Here is an 18917-nt window from a genome sequence, read left to right as displayed (position 1 = left end):
TAGGGCTCCATTTCCCCATTGACCCACAGCAGAACATTCACTAATATACAAAGATCAAGGGTGGAAAATGGCTTTTATGTAGTAAATAAGCTTATAATTGTTATTTAGCTTATATTGAGCATCACAAGCGGGAAAATATCCTCATCTTCAGGACCACTACTATTTCTACTTTGCGGTTTTTTCATTCTCTATTCTCCCTTCTCAATTTCTCTGTCCCTTGTCTTTGTGACTCTCGTCATTTCTTCCCTCTGTTCTTCCTTCTCTACAGCAACCTCCAGTTTTCTTCTCCCTGTGGGTGTTATCATCACCCCCTTTCCTAATTTTAGGTTTAGGTTGGATATTAGGAAAAACTTTTTCACTAAGAGGGTGGTGAAACACTGGAATGCGTTACCTAGGGAGGTGGTAGAATCTCCTTCCTTGGAAGTTTTTAAGGTCAGGCTTGACAAAGCCTTGGCTGGGATGATTTGATTGGGGATTGGTCCTGCTTTGAGCAGGGGGTTGGACTAGATGACCTCCTGAGGTCCCTTCCAACCCTGATATTCTATGATTCTATGATTCTAATCTATCTGATATAATGATCAGCCATGAAAAACTTACCACTGACATGTAAAGTGTCATCATTAGATATTAGAGTTAACAGCCCAATTAGATTAATGGTGGGGAACTGCCATCTCCCAGAACCAGTGTTTCAGGCTATCTTTAGACCCAGGAATATAACATTGCATCAGTTATGCTTGCTTCACATTTGAAAGGTTAACATGAAATCCCAGAGGGATAGAAACTTTTTGTTTGTTTGTTTAAAGAAAGCTTAGATTGTGCAAATTCAGAATAGTTCTGTGGCACCTTATAGACTAATAGACATATTGGAGCATAAGCTTTCGTGGCTGAATACCCACTTTGTCAGATGCATGTAGTGGAAATTTCCAGAGGCAGGTATAAATATTCAAGCAAGAAGCAGGCTAGGCATAATGAGGTTAGTTCAATCAGGGAGGATGTGGCCCTCTTCTAGCAGTTGAGGTGTGAACACCAAGGAAGGAGAAATTGCTTATGTAGTTGGCGAGCCATTCACAGTCTTTCTTTAATCCTGAGCTGATGGTGTCAAATTTGCAAATGAACTGAAGCTCAGCAGTTTCTCTTTGAAGTCTGGTCCTGAAGTTTTTTTGCTGCATGATGGCTACCTTTAAATCTGCTATTGTGTCTAGGGAGGTTGAAGTGTTCTCCTACAGGTTTTTGTATATTGCCATGCTGCTTTTACAGATCCAGACTAACACGGCTACCCTTCTGATACAAATTCAGAACGTGTCTTGGGGCCACATAAATACATCAAGTGACAGCACTGTCCTAGTGCAAATTAAGCAGCTCTGACTTGTACAGTATAGCCAACACTACTAGATTCGTATTATAATACTGGTGTCCACTCCAGACATATGGCACTGCCTGCCACCTAGGTACTCCACTAGGGTGCTACTGTCTGTGTGTAGAAGACATGTCTGAGACCTCTCCCCCCTGTAGCAGATCCATGGGTTACAATGTAATCCTCTATGGCTTCCTTGATAAATTGCAAAACTGAATTTATTTATTTTGTACCTGTATTTAATGGCATAATATGCCACAAGGTTATTTTTGTTTTGGAACATGTCAACTCCATCCACACTGATTTGCACAAAAGAAGAGGAAAGCCGACAATCAAGGACCACTAGAGGATTACAGTAGAATGTCTACACTCTGAACAGCAGGGAAAAAAGTTTATTATTAATTTATAATACCTTAGGCATGGAACAGGACCCCATTGAGCTAAGTGGTCTACAATCACAGAACAAAGAGATGGTCCTTGCCCCATCTAGATATTTACAATCTAGGACAGAGGTGGGCAAACTACGGCCCACGGGCCACATCTGGCCTGTGGGACCCTCCTGCCTGGCCCCTGAGCTCCTGGCAAGGAGGTTCGCCCCAAGCCCCTCCCCCGCTGTTCCCCTCTCCCCAGCAGCCTCAGTGCACTGCGCTGTTGGTGCAACGCTCCGGGCGGCCGGGCAGCGCAGTGGCAGAGCTGCGGCCTGACCCAGTGCTCTGGGCAGTTTGGCTGTAGCGCCACCAGCCACTGGTACTCCAGGCAGTGCGGTAAGGAGGCAGGGAGTGTGGGGGAGGGGTTGGTTAGAGGGCTGGGGAGTTGGGGGTGTAGATAGGGGTCGGGGGGGTCAGAAGGCAGGGAACAGGGGGGTTGGATGGGGAAGGGGTCCCGGATGGGGCAGTCAGGAAGGAGGGAGGGGGTTGGGTGGGGGGCAGTTAGGGGCAGGGGCTTTGGGGGCAGTCAGGGGACAGGGAGAAGGGGTGGTCAGATGGGGCAGGGGTCCCGGGGGAGCCGTCAGGGGGTGAGAAGTGGGGTGGGGTTGGATAGGAGGCGGGGGCCGGGCCATGCCTGGCTGTTTGGGGAGATATAGCCTCCCCTAACCGGCCCTCCATACAATTTTGGAAACCCGATGTGGCCCTCAGGCCAAAAATTTTGCCAGCCCCTGATCTAGGATACGACTGCTTTGAAATCAGGAACTTCAGCATGTGTAGGCATATCCAAGCTAGCTTGGATCTAGCTAACTCGAATAATAATAGTGAAGCTGCAGCAGCACAGATGGCAGCATGGATTAGCCTCTTGAGTACATAGCTAGCTAGACCAATGCTAGCTCAGGGATGTCTACACATGCTTTAGTCACACCTATGGCTGCAGTGTAGACATAATCTTAGTACAGGAAAAGGGACAACAGATGGATATAGACAGACAAATGTAATAATAAAAAGTAATCTTTCTCAACTGGCAAAAAAGTAAAGCAAAGCTAGGAACAGTCAAGTGAAACAACTTTGAAGACATGATTTCTGAAGCTTATGGTAAAAATCAAGACATCTTCTAGAAACAGGTAATTTTTACAGCTCATTGTGCTCACAACATGAATCCCAGATAACCTGAGAACAGCAACGTAGTAAAATGGAAACATGATATCAGGATGTGAGAAACATCAATGAAATTTTGACTAGATTATTCTCTAGCCTAATATGCAACTATTTTGCTTATATTTGGAATGGTAAGAAAAGACAGACATTATCAGGACTGTCAAGCTTTGGAGAGAGATATCTGGAACTAGATATAATCAGCCCAAAGATGATATACCTGTGTAAAGAGGCAGTGGATTTATTGCTTGTTTTCCCATTCCCAAAAGAGTATCACAGCACAAAAAGAAAATTATCAAAGCATTGAAAAAAGAGAAATAGTTACAATTCTTCCAATGAAGGGCAATCCTTAAGGACTGCACAATTGTTCAGAAATAATATTTTTCCAGAGAACATTTCCTGTCTTGTAATCCTAAACGTGATCCATCAAACTGCTATAGAGGTAGAAACTGAAGGACTGCACAGAAGGTAGGGTAGATACTCATCCCACTCACTATCTTAAACCAGAACTGAAAAGAAGAATCAGTGAGGGATGAAGGGATGTTTGGAATATTGCCCAGAGTCTGGTGCTGAGGTGTGAGCAAATTGAATGTGGCTGGGACAAACCCTAAAGGCCATTCTGCTGGTCCAGGATCAGTGGATTGCCTTGAATTCTGACCAAATCCCATCTGGCCCCTGCCAGGCCCATTGTGTTGGTAGAGCCAGGAGAAGGTGGCATAAGGTGGAAAGAACGTGGGCCACCATTTGGCCTTAGATCTACATTCCTATATAAAGCTACTGCATTCAGGTTAAATCCTGAAGTTCTGTTGAGGTCAATGGGACTTTTGTTGAGTAAAGATATTAGGAAGAAGTCTTTAGTTTTTGAGACATAGGGGCTTGAACTGGAATACCAGGTCTGTGCCACTCTGAATTATGGGAAGCTCTCATCCAAATTGCACAGATCAGGGCACCTGAATTTCTTTTACTGGATTTCTCTAATTAACAGGATGCATAAGAAATAAGTGACAATTTAAAGCTACCTGGCTGACATTATAGTAACTTACCCACACAAAAGGTTCCATCATTAGTTACAAACTTCTCTTGACCACTGCTAGATTTGAAACCAGTTGCACACATGCAGTAATAACTCCCCACAGTATTGGTACAGTTGGCGTTCTCTCCACAAGGTTGTGTAGCATTTTCACATTCGTTATCATCTGTCAAGACACAAATTACATAAACATAATTTTCATTTGCCAGTTAAATAAAATAATGGTTTAATCTGGACTCCAGTATTTTTTATTTATCGATGTTGAGACTGACATGCTGATTATTTGTTTAACACTGGCCTCACAAATGCCAAGGACTTAATCATGCTCAAAGCCACATAGGTATCCAAAGTAAAACCAGCCATTAAAACCAGTATTAGAGGAGAACAGAAATGCTTGTACTAAACTGATGTTCTAGCAGGAATCCCCACTTCCAAGCCACATATCAGGTCAGATACGCCCATGTTTAGAAGATCTTCAAATAGAGACCTGGTGTGATGTCCTGGGTCTCAAACCCAGGCATGAGAGTGCCCAGACAGCTGTCGCATTCTCACCTCCACCCAATGTCTGCTGAAGGCTGGTGGGATGAGAAGCTAATAGGACAACAGCCTCATCCAAGGCACCACACACAGGGGCCTGGACTGGAGGATTGCCAAACTCCACTGATTGGTTCAACCATGCCACGTAAGCCAGAAGGAGGCATAGGAAGTTGTCTGAGCAACTAGGTGATTCCCTGTTGCTGCTGCATTGGATCCTGCTTGTGCCTGCTTCCTTCATTCTGCACCCAACCCTGTTCCTGATTCCTTTTCTGCTCCTGGCTTCCCCCTGCTTTTGTTCCTGCTCACCACCATGTTCCTGCTCTGTGTGGGATCTTTGCCTCTCTTCCAGTTCCTGTCCTCTTGCCTAACTTCTGACAATCAGTTACCAGTTCCAGCTCTGGCTCTGGTAATCGGCAGTTGACTCTGGTGCTGACCCTTGACTTTGTTCACTGACCTGGACACCTGCTGTACCCACTAGACCTGACTTCTGCTCTGATCTTCAGACAGTTGTCCCAGTCCTTAACAGGTGTCCCGAAATCCACATATGGAGGATGGGCCATGGACAGGTGCCAAAAAAATGTGCACAGATATACAGTATATTGTTCTCCACTTCCATCCTTCTCGAGATTTTTTGGAAAAGAATGCATTATCTTTGCTATGGAGCCTTCTCTCCTTAGGGTCCTTGGGACAGCGAATGCCAAAGAGCAGAGGGCTTCTGCCAGGGGCAAGTGTCCTGACCTAGATAACCTTCATCTCCCACAAATTCTGGAGGATTCACCAACTATAAAGGCAGGCCCACTGGTATATTTCAGAAGGGGGCCAACACATGCTCCTAATGGAACAACAGGGAAAGAACTTCATAGATTAGAACTGAAGATTACCCCTCTAGACACCTTTCCTGTGGGTTTTATCATGGGGGTGAGGGAGGAGAAGGGGAATGATCTAAGTGATTTGACAAAACATACTAAGAAGCCAATTGAATCAATACACACAATACAATTATTTCTTCTATATTCTTCCATACACACTGCATTCTGGATGTTCTATACAATTAAATAATCCTCTGACCAACTTTAGGGAACAGTGCAAAACCTTCCTCTTCAGTAAAGTATATCCACTATAGCAAGAATGACACAACACTGACACCTCCATCCACTCAAATGTTCCCCCAAAAACTCCCCCCAAAATCCTGAAGCAAAAGAAATAAATTAATCTAGCAAGAGCTCCCCAGAACCAAAAAATACTCCAAGAAGAGTTTTTCATCCTAAGAGAAGGATGCCCTGGCTATTCTCATGAAGTCCACTAGGGACTTTGCTCTTTCTGTTATATGGACGATGCTCAGAGTCTACAATGATGGGGAGCAGTATAAAACCTTAAGATATAGCTACTAATTGCAGAAATATAATTATATTAAGAGGCATGGTAGCAGGGAGAAAAAATGAGGGCAAGTGTTGCAAATCTAGACTCTTCTCAGTGGTAGCAGATGACAGAACAAGGAGTAATGGTCTCAAGTTGCAGTGGGGGAGATTTAGGTTGGATATTAGGAAAAACTTTTTCACTAAGAGGGTGGTGAAACACTGGAATGTATTACCTAGGGAGGTGGTGGAATCTCCTTCCTTAGAAGTTTTTAAGGTCAGGCTTGACAAAGCCCTGGCTGGGATGATTTAGTTGGGGATTGGTCCTGCTTTGAGCAGGGGTTGGACTATATGACCTCCTGAGGTCCCTTTCAACCCTGGTTTCTATGATTCTATGAAATAAGGTGTTTTCAGACACAGGTGCCAGCAGATAAGGACGATACCAGTGTGCCAAATGAGTTGAGAGAGTGGCAAGAATAGAGTGAGCTGACATTTGTAAGGCTATAGCAGGGACAAATTTCTGCCTTGTAACTTATTCTGAACCCCTAGAATAGCCCTTGCACAGGGACCTTTTCAGATGTAAAGATAATGGGAAACCCTTTTACTACATGTGATTTAACACACCTTTCAGTTAGTTCACAGTGCAAATGCCACTCAGGAACATCAAATGGATTTACAACATTCTCCAGGGGACTTTGGGTCAATGCTAATGAATGGATTACACTCATTATAACTAATATTGTAATTTAATTTAATAAGGAATCCAAGGGTAAAAGCAATTTGCTAATGTATGTTAACAATATTTATTTTATGGCTTTAGCAGCTGTACTTCTGAGAAAACAATAGAGAAGGGTGTGTGATTTGGCTCTCACTTACAGAACACTGGTGTACACCCGAATTAACTGCAGTGAAGTAATGAAATTGCATCGGGGGAAAACTGGTGTAAATGAGATCAGAATCAGAGCCCAGAAACTAATATTTTAAGATATGAGTACTTCATGATCTGTGGCATGTTTCTCACTCCAATGACAAGCATGCTAGAGTACATGCCATAGAAAACTTTAACCTTCACGCTGTTTTCCTTTAGAACTCACCCTCTTGGGGACAATGACTGTGACAATGGAATTGCATTTTGTGTGTGTGTGTGTGCGCGTGTTTGGTGATCTTGCTTAGCATGACCTATTACTGTGATGCACACTATCCATTAGAACCCTAGCCTTTCAGCTGAAAAAATCAGTGTGGCTATGAGAGCGCCATACAAAGTCTGCAATTAAAATTGAAAACTGTGGTGTTGGGGCAGGCAATGCAATGGTTTCTAGAAGATAAGACGCAGTGGTTTTGGAAAATGTGGGGTGGAACCCTTGGAAGAACAGAAGCGGGTAAGAAGACTGGCTACATGGAGATTTATTCAAAGCCAGGGGGAAATAGGGCTGAACAGACAGAGGTCATTCCATTTTGTGAGTGGAAAAAACAAAAACTCGTGCCTGTATTTTCTAGTGTCTCAGACATAAGAACGGCAGTCCTGAAAGCCTGGCTGTATGACAGATCTCAAGTGGCCCAAAGAACACGCTCAAGCAGTATAAACTGATTCATACAGTGGACACCGTTAAAATCTTTACAGTTTTGTCTAATTAACTTTCCCGTGGTATTGGCGGCATTCCATATATTTTGGGAGCTCATAAATATTTTAATGGTAATCATTGTATATTGGAAGGATCTCCTGTTCTGGGAACCTTTTCAGATAAGTGCTCCTGCTGGCCCCCACTTTCCTGAGAGGAAACAAATCTCTTTTTTAATCACCCTACAAGCCTGGCTTGTTTTCATTCATCTGGCCTGACTAGCTAATGAGCACAGAATTTTAGGTTGCTTACAAGAGGCATCGCAGGAACTCCTTACAAGGAAGATTATGAGAACTAACTTCCCATATCACTTAACGTCAGATTTACATGGATGCAACTCCATTTACATCAATGGTTCTAATCCTGATTTGCTCCCGTGTCACCGACAGCAGAATCAGGCCTGATCTATGTATAATTTGATCCACAATGTCTATGAGGGTCCTAATAACTGTGTACAAATATTTGAAGTATCTCAGTACCAAGGAAAGAGAGAAACTATTTAGTATTGAACCTACAAGTGCTGACGTGATGCACAGCAGGAAGCAGATGACTATTGCTCTCAGCACTATCTGTAAATGCAGGCTATGACTATGTACAAGCGTGCAGAGAAGTAAGTCGTAAGCCTCTTGTATGTTTCCTCTTTTACTCTGCTGTAACAGTGCAGGTAAAATGAAGTATAGGATATAACAAGACAGAAAATGTGTGTGTCTAATGACATATAGGAGTTAAGTGTGAGCCTTAGCATCCTTGAAGACAATGGACTATGCACATGCTGTTAAGATACTGGATTGGAGCCAGAGTTTACTGGATTGGAGCCAGAGTTCTGAGCTCCTTGCAGGATAGAGCTCCTAGACCAGAGGAATTTGGTGGTCACACTGCATTGTTTTCATTAATGCCTGATAAAATTCACCAATTGTTCCCTGCCATGGTCATTACCTTTCCCTCATGCTTGCACTGTGCAAGATAAACTTTTCTGATGTGGGACAAGGCATTAGAAATAGGAGTAATAGGAGAAACTATTACTATTGGAGTTGGGGTGGTCATTTAGACTTGCGCAGAGTGGGTGCAAAATCAGAATGGCAGCATTTTACAACATTTTGCATATCGGTCAACAGTGACACAGGGTGTGCAGTAGAAAATTAGGCCAAACATTACCTTAGCCATCTCTAACCTGGCCACCAACTCTGCTTTCAGGAATACATAAAGTTTGACATAATCTAGATTGGAATGAAAGAAACCTCAAAGTCATCTGAAATGAAACCTAGCAATTTACATGTCAAACACAAGCAAAGTAAGCATCTGAAGTGCTAATATGATATCAATGAAGACTTGACAGTAAACTTTCATTTAGCTTTTCCTACAAGCTCAGATTTCATATATGTGAAATTTTGAGTAGACCACGCCAGGGATATAATTTAGTGGACCAGGTCCTGCTCCCATTGAAATTAATGGCAAAAGTATCACTGACATCTGTGGAACAAAGGGAATGCTTGCTATGGAAAAAAAATCACTGAGTTCCTGCAAGGGACAGAAAGGGGATGTGTTTTCAAGAAAAAAGAAATTTCACATAAACTTTGAATTGTCATATTTAAGTATTCTGCTTGACTTCACAAAAATATTTAAAAACCACTAACAACAAAACATATTTTTCAATTCTTTTTATAGTCAAGATATTGAGCTACTGTATAAAAATATCCAGTGTGAAGCCTAGGAGTTTAAAGATGTTTTCCAATTTTTACATAATTTATAATGCTATCAGATTTGTGGTTTATAGGGAGTCAGACAAAAATCAGGATTTATAGATTAGATAATCTCTAACCCCTTCTTAAACAAACTTGTTTAGCAATATGGACAGAAAGGAGGATACGCTAAATGATGAACAGGCATATGAGCCATTTGCTTTGTTGCTGCATAATCTAATTATGACATGTGCATGCACAGTAAAACAACTGCTGGCAAAAGAAACCCATGAAGCATTGCAGGCAATATTTCAGGAATGCAAACTGAAAATCAAGGGAAAGAAATGACACAAGTGAAACAGGTATTGTTTAAAGATTTTTTTTAAATAACTGAGGAATAAATATGAATGACTTTTAGAAACAAGAGTGGTCAAATTACAAGGGTAATTCTTGTGCCTGAATGGTAATGGTTCATTCCAATCTATTTGATACACAAGATGTTCACAGAATGGCTGATCAGTCTTGAATTCATTTTTTTAAGCAGAGTTCCATAATATTTGGTATGCACTCAAATTGTTATAATTAAATATCACAATGGGAGGAAACCATGAATAATTTGTGACTTAGTTACAGGAAATTAGGTTTAAGTAGCCCAAAGACCAAAAAGGACTGTACATGGGGCATGTACATGTGTTACTATAGGGTAGGGTGTTTTTTTTTTTTTTTGTTATAAGTGTAAAATAAAAGTGATTATACATGCTGGTCTCAAAAATACAAAGATAATGGACATCTATTTTCAGAGAACACTTTATATTTTATGATGCATGGGCATATTTATAGTCAAACAAAAATCCAGTCAGTTATTGGCCAGACTCAATTTCTCGGCTAGTTTACAGGCTATATATAAAGATGTTCTAAAAGAATAGATCTGAGACACTGATGTGCTTTTACTTGCCCGCTGCATTTTGAATCGGGGTGATGTTATTTCTGTATGAACAGTGCATGACATTAGTTCATGAATTAGTTTTTGGATTAGAATTATAGGGTCTAATCCAAAAACGACTGATGCCAAATATGTGTCTTTCCATTGACTTCTGCAGGCTGTGCATTGGACCTCCCCACCCGCAACCCCATAGCTTGTACAACTACTGTTAAAGAAAAGCTATAACTATGTCTTTCAATGCAGTTATGAGAAAGTTTTACATACGGAACATTTCTTATGCATGAACTCTAAATTGTGGATGAAATACAACTTTTGGTTTAAAATAGTAATTTATGTGTCTTGATGCCACCATGTTACTGAAAAATGCATCATTGTGCTATTCAGCATGACTTTAACAATCTGAATTTATAGTACAAAATTCTCCATCCCCATTCCACTCGACATTTCAGTTTCTCTGGCATTACCCAATTTTAGTGCACCATGGAAACTAAATTACAATCTCCAATATGGCTATATTGGAACTATTACAGTTACAAAATGATATCACTGGTCAGTAATATGGCAGTAGCTAAATAGAAGCCCCTGAAGTGCCAACTCTAGTTTAAACGTATGGTTTGATTTGAAATACGCTTTTCATTTTTTTCTTGAGAGAAAGCACGAACTTTCTGGGGGGAGGGATAGCTCAGTGGTTTGAGCATTGGCCTGCTAAACCCAGGGTTGTGAGTTCAATCCTTGAGGGGGCCATGTAGGGATCGGGGCAAAAATTGGGGATTGGTCCTGCTTTGAGCAGGGGATTGGACTAGATGACCTCCTGAGGTCCCGTCCAACCCTGAGATTCTATGATTCATGGCAGTTAGCCGAGCAAAACGACTGCCTTCAAGGATTTCCATTAAAAATTAGAGAATCTCCATGATAAACTTTGTTACAGTGAGAACAGCTGGTTAGCCAAGGAGTCTCAGGTTCAGACCTGGCATATTAGGCCTTAGCCAGGAAGCAATGGCATTATTTTTCTTATTAGAAATTTTGAAATGAACCACTTTCATTTTTTAAAGAGAGAGAGAGAGAGAGAGAGAGAGAGAGAGATTAATACTTTTGTTCTCCCCCAACCACAAAATATTTCTACAACAAACTCAGTCCTCTTGGACCCACCCATAGCAAGCCGCTTGCTAAAATGATGCACTGAGTTTTAAAAATCAACAACTGAACAGGCACAGTAGCTACTTGCCATAAAGGCAGTTACACATTTGATGTTATTATGGCTCATAAGATACACAGCTCATACTGCTGCTAATGTTACGCTCGCAGCTTTATCATCAGACTTTCCTCCCTCCCCGTATCGCCTTAAAAGAAGCAATTAAAACAGAGGATCAGATTGAGCCCTGATTCAGGCCAGCGTAAACCAGGGTCCCTGGTGGTCAAAAACCTGTCAGGATGGTTGTGACAGCACAAGCCTGGGGACTAGCGTGGAACCATCACAGTCTGAAAAATGGACAGCACTGGCTGGGAAGGGAATGTAGCCAAGGTGGCTGGGGAATACACTGATTCATTGCATTCTGCTGTTCTCCTTTGACAGCAGCCTCGCCTGCTAGAGCTCCTGAAAAGCCTCTGGGGGAAACTTAAAGCTGACCTTCCCCAGCATAACCCCCAAGAGAAAGCAGTGGTTGAAGTGCCTCACTTAACCCCTCAAAAGCAAGGAAATGAAGGCTTCCTGTAAAACAAATTCCAGTGCTACTCACCCTGCTGTGCTTTGCCTGTCTAGAGGTCTCAGAACAGCGAGCGATCTTACATACAGTGCTCATGTGCTGCAGTACAGTATATCTACAGTTGTAAGAGACTGACCCGAGGATGGCAATCTGCCTTTCTTTTCTGCAATATGTTACCATTAATGTTAATTTAACACAATTTATTTATGATTCTTAAAATATTCAGCATTTAGGTTTGGTTCAAATCAGCAGGAAAGAGCAGATGCTTAGATGAACCATTTGAGACTGCAAAACTGGGCTGGAAATCTCATTAGGATTAATGTCTTTCATAATGGGCCTGATTCATCTTTGACCTCTGGTGCCTTTGCACCAGCTATGCTGGCACAAAGGGAATACACAGCAGCCACACAGCTGCTATGGGAAATACCTGTGCCTCTTTCCCGCTGTGCTTTCATGGCTGTGCACCTCCTTGCAAGAGTTTATGGCACTGGAGATGCCCCGGGCATTCTAATAGCATGCTGAGGTCTTTTAGGCGTGTGGGTATAATGGTTCCACACCCCAGTTCCAAACTAACCCCGGAAAGCCCTGGAATCAGTGAGGCACAAGTCTGCCCTCTCAGTCCCTGCACCAGGCTCTGCACTGATGCATGGGCAAATTGAGGCCAGTATTTCTTGCGCTTCTAGCTGAAAAATGGGGCTGCATATTCCATATAAACAGACTCTGAGGTCCTGGTTTGAACCTTGAAGTGCAAAGCAGCCCCCGCAAATGAAGGACAGTGGGGAGGAAAAGGGTTACACTTTTCTGAAACCAAAAAAACATTCAGGATGGTTTATTCAGAGCTTGGGCAAACTTTGGAGAGGTTCTTACGTTACCCAAAAAGCTTTCCTCATTATTGTTTGTAAAATCAGACATTAGAAATTAAATGTGAAATGCATTTACTATTGGGATAAATGCTAGTGATGAGAAGTGTCATTTGCTTAGCTGCACAGAACAATGCACTTCTCCAATGTGTGTGGAGTATCATGAAAAGAAAATCTATAATCTGTGATCATTCATATGTGGAGAACAGACTGAAAGAAAAAAAAAACATCGTTAAAATGCTACTCCTTGACTGGAAAGAAAACATTTACCCTGCAAAGCATCAACTGGGACTCAAGAAGAAGAAGCAGGTTCTCAAATTAGTCAGGTTAGAGAAGGGAAAGTGAGCATGGGTGTGGGGGGGAGGGAATTCAATCATTTTAGGATCCATGTGAAGTCTGGAACAACTGCGTACGATCTCACTGTTCCCATACAGAGAGGGACATGTTTATTTAGCAGCGTCCTGGGCACTGTCACTCCTCTTCCCTCAGAAAGTCCCATGAATGTGTGTAGGGGAAGGAGATGTGTCACACCCTCCCCACCTTGCAATGATTCACCAAAAATGTGTGGAGGTCTGCAGCACTGTAGTGTTGAGGGTGGGGGTGGGAGGAATCTCAGAAGTAGCAGTGAAGAAGACTCGGTAGCCCATCTCCTTTACAGCTGCTTGGAAGCTTATGGGTGGTTCCAGAATTCATGTGAAGAAACAGAGTCAACTGTTTGTTTCACTTAGGTGACTCCTAGCCCCCTCCCTGTTCAGAACAATTTGAGGAAAACTTCACGAGCGGACATCACAGAGAATTCCTCCCTCTGCTGTGAATTTTCCCATAGGAGGCGGCAACTCCCTCCACCCTCCAGGAACCCAATAGCATTGGCTGTTCTATGAATTCATCACAAAGCAAGCAGAAATTTGACTTCAATGGCATTATGTTAATTTACACCAGCAGAGCATCTGGTCCGGTGAGATTGTTATGACACAGACTGAAAGAAGAAGAGCGAGTGACCTGTTTGTAATAGCTTAGTTATAACAGAAAATGATGAGTCACAAACAAAATTGAAATGCTGGCAGTCCAGGTTAGCAGTGAGTTGTCTGAATTCTCAGTCTGTGACTGTGAGGAATGGATTAGTTCTCTGGAAAATGGGCTGATGGAGACTTGACAAGAGGAGATGAACAATGATCCAATTTCTACTGAGCAGTCACATGCATCTTCTATACCTGAGTAGTTACAAATACACTGAATTTATTTGGAGAGGATGTGAGCAAGTGAGACACCGTCATGCGTGTCTAAACATTTTGGTCCCACACCAAAGATTACAGAAAAGAACACAACAGCAAGCAGTTTGATTTTAAAAAAAGAAGAAAAGTTTATGCTCTGGGCAACACTCTCCCAAATTTCCAGACCCTGATCACCACCAGCCAGGAAACGCATCACAACACTCTGGCTTACAAACCCTGTCATTGCAGTGTGGATAAACAAGTTTATACCTTGAATTAGGCAGACATACCTACAGCTTTATCTTACAAGCTATTCATAACATCAAACAGAAAACACAGGGCTTGAGATAAACAACACTGCATTAGGCCAACGTATATACTCACATTTTGTTTACATAGGTTCAAATCCTGGAGTCCTCAGCCTGTCGACATTAGGCCCAAATGGCAGCAGAAACTGCCCATTTCCAATTTGCAGGTGGGAGCTGGGGTGGGAAGCACTGAGGAGAATTTCACAACTCCTTGCCTGCTAGGAAGCCCCCCTCAGGAGCACGGAGGGGAGTTTTGAGCGGGACTGGAGTTAGGCTGAGACCTAACTGTACTCTGACCATGCGGTATGAAATGGACTGTGCTCACTGGCTATAATGAGCTATATGGGACTACTCACATGCACAAAGTTAGGCACATCCTTGCATACACTGCTGAACTGGGGCCTACTGGACGCAAGGGAAAACCACATTCTGTTCTGGTTTGGTCCATTATAGAGTTAGAGGCCAGACATGAAATTTGGATCCAGAGTCAGGTGGGGATTCTGAACTCCCTCAAAGGATGGGGATGGGTGTTTGGATTTAGCTCAGGCTCATCTCCACTGAACTCTGAAAAAAAGAGCATTTTCTTGCATGAACTGCACTATCACTCGCCCCAAGTGATATGCTGTGAAATGGCAGTACAGCCTCCACATTAACCTGGAGTGAATGGATCCACAATTTATTCATATATTTATATTTTAAGTGTGGGAAGAATCTGGTACCGAAGTGGGGCCAGATCTATAACTCATGGAAATTAATGGAAAGGCTCCCATTGACTTCAGTTATTTTTTATCAGGCTGGTGGAGACAAAAATGGCACAGAAACAGAAGGAAGAATGAAAAACATATGGCCCATACTCTTCTCATCACACATGGATCAAGTTTCCAAGTTCCTTCCTCAGGGAAACACAATCTGGCATGCACCCTTTGTCAAACATCCCACTTGGGTACTGGACACAACATGCTTGAGACATTATGGCAAGAGAAACCACCATCAGATGCCTGGATTTCCTCCACTGAAAAAACTGAATTAAAACAAGGTGATGTACTTTGGAATTGGAGTACATCGGATGTGGCTTGCCAGCAATATACAGGTGTGAATGTTTTTCTGAACACTACCAATAAGGGTTTTGGAAACTTCCACGCTTATTACATTAAGTCATTCTCAATTTGTGTTATTTTTTTTTGTTGATAACCGACTTATTTTCATTAAATCACATCTTCTAACCAAGAAGTAAAGAAGCATATGTACATTCAGAAAATGTTTTCTTTTAAAAGGAAAGTGAGAAGTGAAGCAGTGTCTAGAATTGAGAAGGATTCTTTGGTTGACAACAGTGTCCACTGCAGCATTAAATATGCAGTCCAAATGAATGATTAATTTCAGCAGGGTAACTAGAACAGTATTTGTTTTAAAACTAAAAACAGACAACATCTCCACTGTAATTTCTGGTGGACTTCTGGTGGACTGTATTTTCAATTTGCCATGGTGCAGATATTATACCAGCATTACAGAATTAGAAGGATCAGAACCTGTGATGCTCAATTCTAAGTGCACAGTCTCAAATTAACCCTTTTTTGGCATTTGGGAGTACAATGGTTTCTTCTAAGAAATGAATACCAGAATCCACTCTACAACAACATTCAGGAAAGTCAGAGCTAAGGCTACCATTCAGCCGTTAATTCACTCTGTTGTAGCCATTGCAGAAGACAGATCACCCACTTCTGAATCTTCCAGATGCAGAACTGTACGATTTATATGATCTTATGAAATACATAAGCCCAGTAGCACAAGTTCAGGATGGAACATCAGCCTACATGTGAATTTACTTTCTTTTGCATGTTTAAAGCAGAATCTTTAAACCAACTACCCTCAGGAAAATGGTTTCACATCTAACTACTAAGTACCATTTTATGTACAGCACAGGTTGTGCGCATCTGCAAAGGTAGTATCGTTGTATGTTTGTGTGTACGTGTACCCTCAGCAAAAGTTAGTGGATCTCTCAGGCTGTTCTAACTCATGTCAATTGCTAGCAGCTCCAAAGGGGCTGCAAATGCAGTCAGAGGCCAGAAAGGCACACGTAAGTATTGGCCACAGCCCCTTTCCTCGAGCAATCCCCATCTACTGGCAGCATGAATAGGGAGGGGTAAAAGAGCCCTATGCAGGCTTCAGGGTGTCATCTGTAACCCAAGGTGATACTTCAAGATTGCCTATGCCAGGAGTGGCCATCCTGTGGCTCCGGAGCCACATGCGGCTCTTCAGAAGTTAATATGCGGCTCCTTGGATAGGCACCGACTCCAGGGCTGGAGCTACAGGCGTCAACTTTCCAAAGTGCCGGGGGGTGCTCACTGCCCAACCCCTGGCTCTGCACCCACTCCACCCCTTCCCGCCCCCTCCCCTGAGCCTGCAGTGCCCTCGCTCCTCCCCCTCCCCCCAGAGCCTCCTGCACCCCACGACACAGCTGATCGGGAGGTGTGTGGAGGGAGGGGGAGGCGCTGATCGGTGGGGCTGCCAGTGGGTGGGAGGTGCTGGGAGCGGGGTGGAGGAGCCTCTGGGGGCTGCTGACTTATTACTGTGGCTCTTTGGCGATGTACACTGGTAAATTCTGGCTCCTTCTCCGGCTCAGGTTGACCACCCCTGGCCTATGCCAACACTACACAGCTTAATTGATTAACAGTATTTTGGGAAGGAAAAAAAATCCATCTCTGCTGAAAACTTATTTGATATCATGATATCAGATGAATTTAAAAGTCATTATAGGAAATCTCAGCTCTGAGAAACAATGGCACATATAATATGAGCCATTTGGTACCATCAGTGTGGAAACAGAACTCCTGCTTCACGTCACTGGGTCTTCCACTTAAAAACTGGTGCCACATTATGGCACTATGTATGACATATATATAATAGTGTGTTACCTTTCTCTTTAGAAATGCCAAGCTTTTTAAAAACAAATTGCTTTAAAGTATCTGAAATAAAGTATTTATTAATTTTCTTGCTTGCTCTTAGATTGAGGTCTGTTATAATAACACCCTCTGTCACAGTTTGGGGCAACTGTATTCCACCCTCTATGGTCTATTGAGGGTACCGACCTTCAGGCTTCCTGCTCCCCAACTGTCGCTGTCTTGGGTGGAGACTCACATCTCCCTCCCTCCTGACCAGGTGTATTTACAGGTTGCACATTCCCTGCCTACACTGTGAAGCCCCCAGCAAGTCAGGCCTACTTTGCTTTTCTCCTCAGAGGCTATAAATAGCATAATTCCCCACAGTTATAAGTTACCACCCAGCTTTCCCTATGCAAGCACATTAAATTCTTATGATGAAATATAATGACTTATGAGGAGAGGCTGAGGGAACTGGGATTGTTTAGTCTGCGGAAGAGAAGAATGAGGGGAGATTTGATAGCTGCTTTCAACTACCTGAGAGGTGGTTCCAGAGAGGATGGTTCTAGACTATTCTCAGTGGTAGAAGAGGACAGGACAAGGAGTAATGGTCTCAAGTTGCAGTGGGGGAGGTTTAGGTTGGATATTAGGAAAAACTTTTTCACTAAGAGGGTGGTGAAACACTGGAATGCGTTACCTAGGGAGGTGGTAGAATCTCCTTCCTTGGAAGTTTTTAAGGTCAGGCTTGACAAAGCCCTGGCTGGGATGATTTGATTGGGGATTGGTCCTGCTTTGAGCAGGGGGTTGGACTAGATGACCTCCTGAGGTCCCTTCCAACCCTGATATTCTATGATTCTATGATTCTATGATTACAGAGAAAACATATTAAAACAATGAAAGAACTGACACACGTGCTAATAAGCTTACCAGAGATCATTCCAGCTCCAACAAGGGCTCTGGTAAGAAGTCAATCCTTCAAATCCCACGAAGGGGTTTTCCTGAGGACACAAGTTCATAAGTGCCTTGACTCAAAACAAGCACACCATGAATCTGAGAGTCACCCCTATGTACTTGCTGGGCCTTTGATCTTGTCCTCATGCAACGGTGACCAGCAGACAGAGGTCACCTCCGAAGTTTCAAAAGGCTGTTTTTTTGCATTACCCCTGGGGATACCTTTGTGTACACCTCCCCTTAAAGATTTCCTGGGAAACCCACTTAACTTAACAAATTCTTTCTTGTCTTGCCTGTTGTTTCCAATGGTCCTTTGAAGCTAACAGCACTTCCCAGGGTTTACATTAGTCATGTCTCCCCCCTTGAGACGTTACGTACAATCCCACAATAACACAAACATTTGCAGTTTAATATAATTAACTCCTAAAATACTCCAACTTAATTCAATAAGGTTTGTCCTGGATATTGCAGGAAATTGCATATCTGTCTCACCCTCCATTCTGGATAATAAAATAGACCAAAAGATGTGGTAAAAATTGCATTGACAGAAATAACGGTTCAAATACAACAGAAGCCCTTAAAGAAGGGCCTTCTGAAAAAGATATTTGCTCTATGTGGAGCAGCATTCACTGATTTCTAAAACCAGGAGCTAATTATCCTCTGTGTGGAGAAAGTCCTTTTCAGAGATCTGACTGGGTATCAGAGATTGAGACTATGATATGCTTTAGTCAAACACTAGTTATGGGGCTCACTGCAGAGGTAACTGGATGAAATTCTATGGCCTGTGATACACAGGCGGTCAGATTAGATGATCTAATGGTCCATTCTGGCCTTAATCTGTGACTTGATGAGAGACACTGAGCTATGTCACTGTGTCTCCTTTCTTATTAAGGCTGAGTTATTAAAGG

The 18917-nt window shown here is 42.7% G+C and overlaps 1 protein-coding gene across 2 annotated transcripts in view; it reads right to left on the bottom strand.

The window, feature by feature from the left end:
- The window catches only part of ADGRL4 (adhesion G protein-coupled receptor L4), a 96759-nt gene that overhangs the window by 38746 nt on the left and 39096 nt on the right, over positions 1-18917 (bottom strand). For both annotated transcript variants that reach the window (XM_043520761.1, XM_037907504.2), the window contains one exon: positions 3981-4133. In XM_043520761.1, coding sequence (XP_043376696.1) covers positions 3981-4133 — 153 coding nt within the window. The remainder of the gene's footprint in view (positions 1-3980; positions 4134-18917) is intronic.

The sequence above is a fragment of the Chelonia mydas genome, chromosome 8 (genome assembly GCF_015237465.2).
Source record: "Chelonia mydas isolate rCheMyd1 chromosome 8, rCheMyd1.pri.v2, whole genome shotgun sequence".
NCBI lineage: Eukaryota > Metazoa > Chordata > Testudines > Cheloniidae > Chelonia > Chelonia mydas.
Note: the sequence above shows the minus strand (reverse complement) of the source record. Positions and strands in the feature narration are given on the sequence as shown.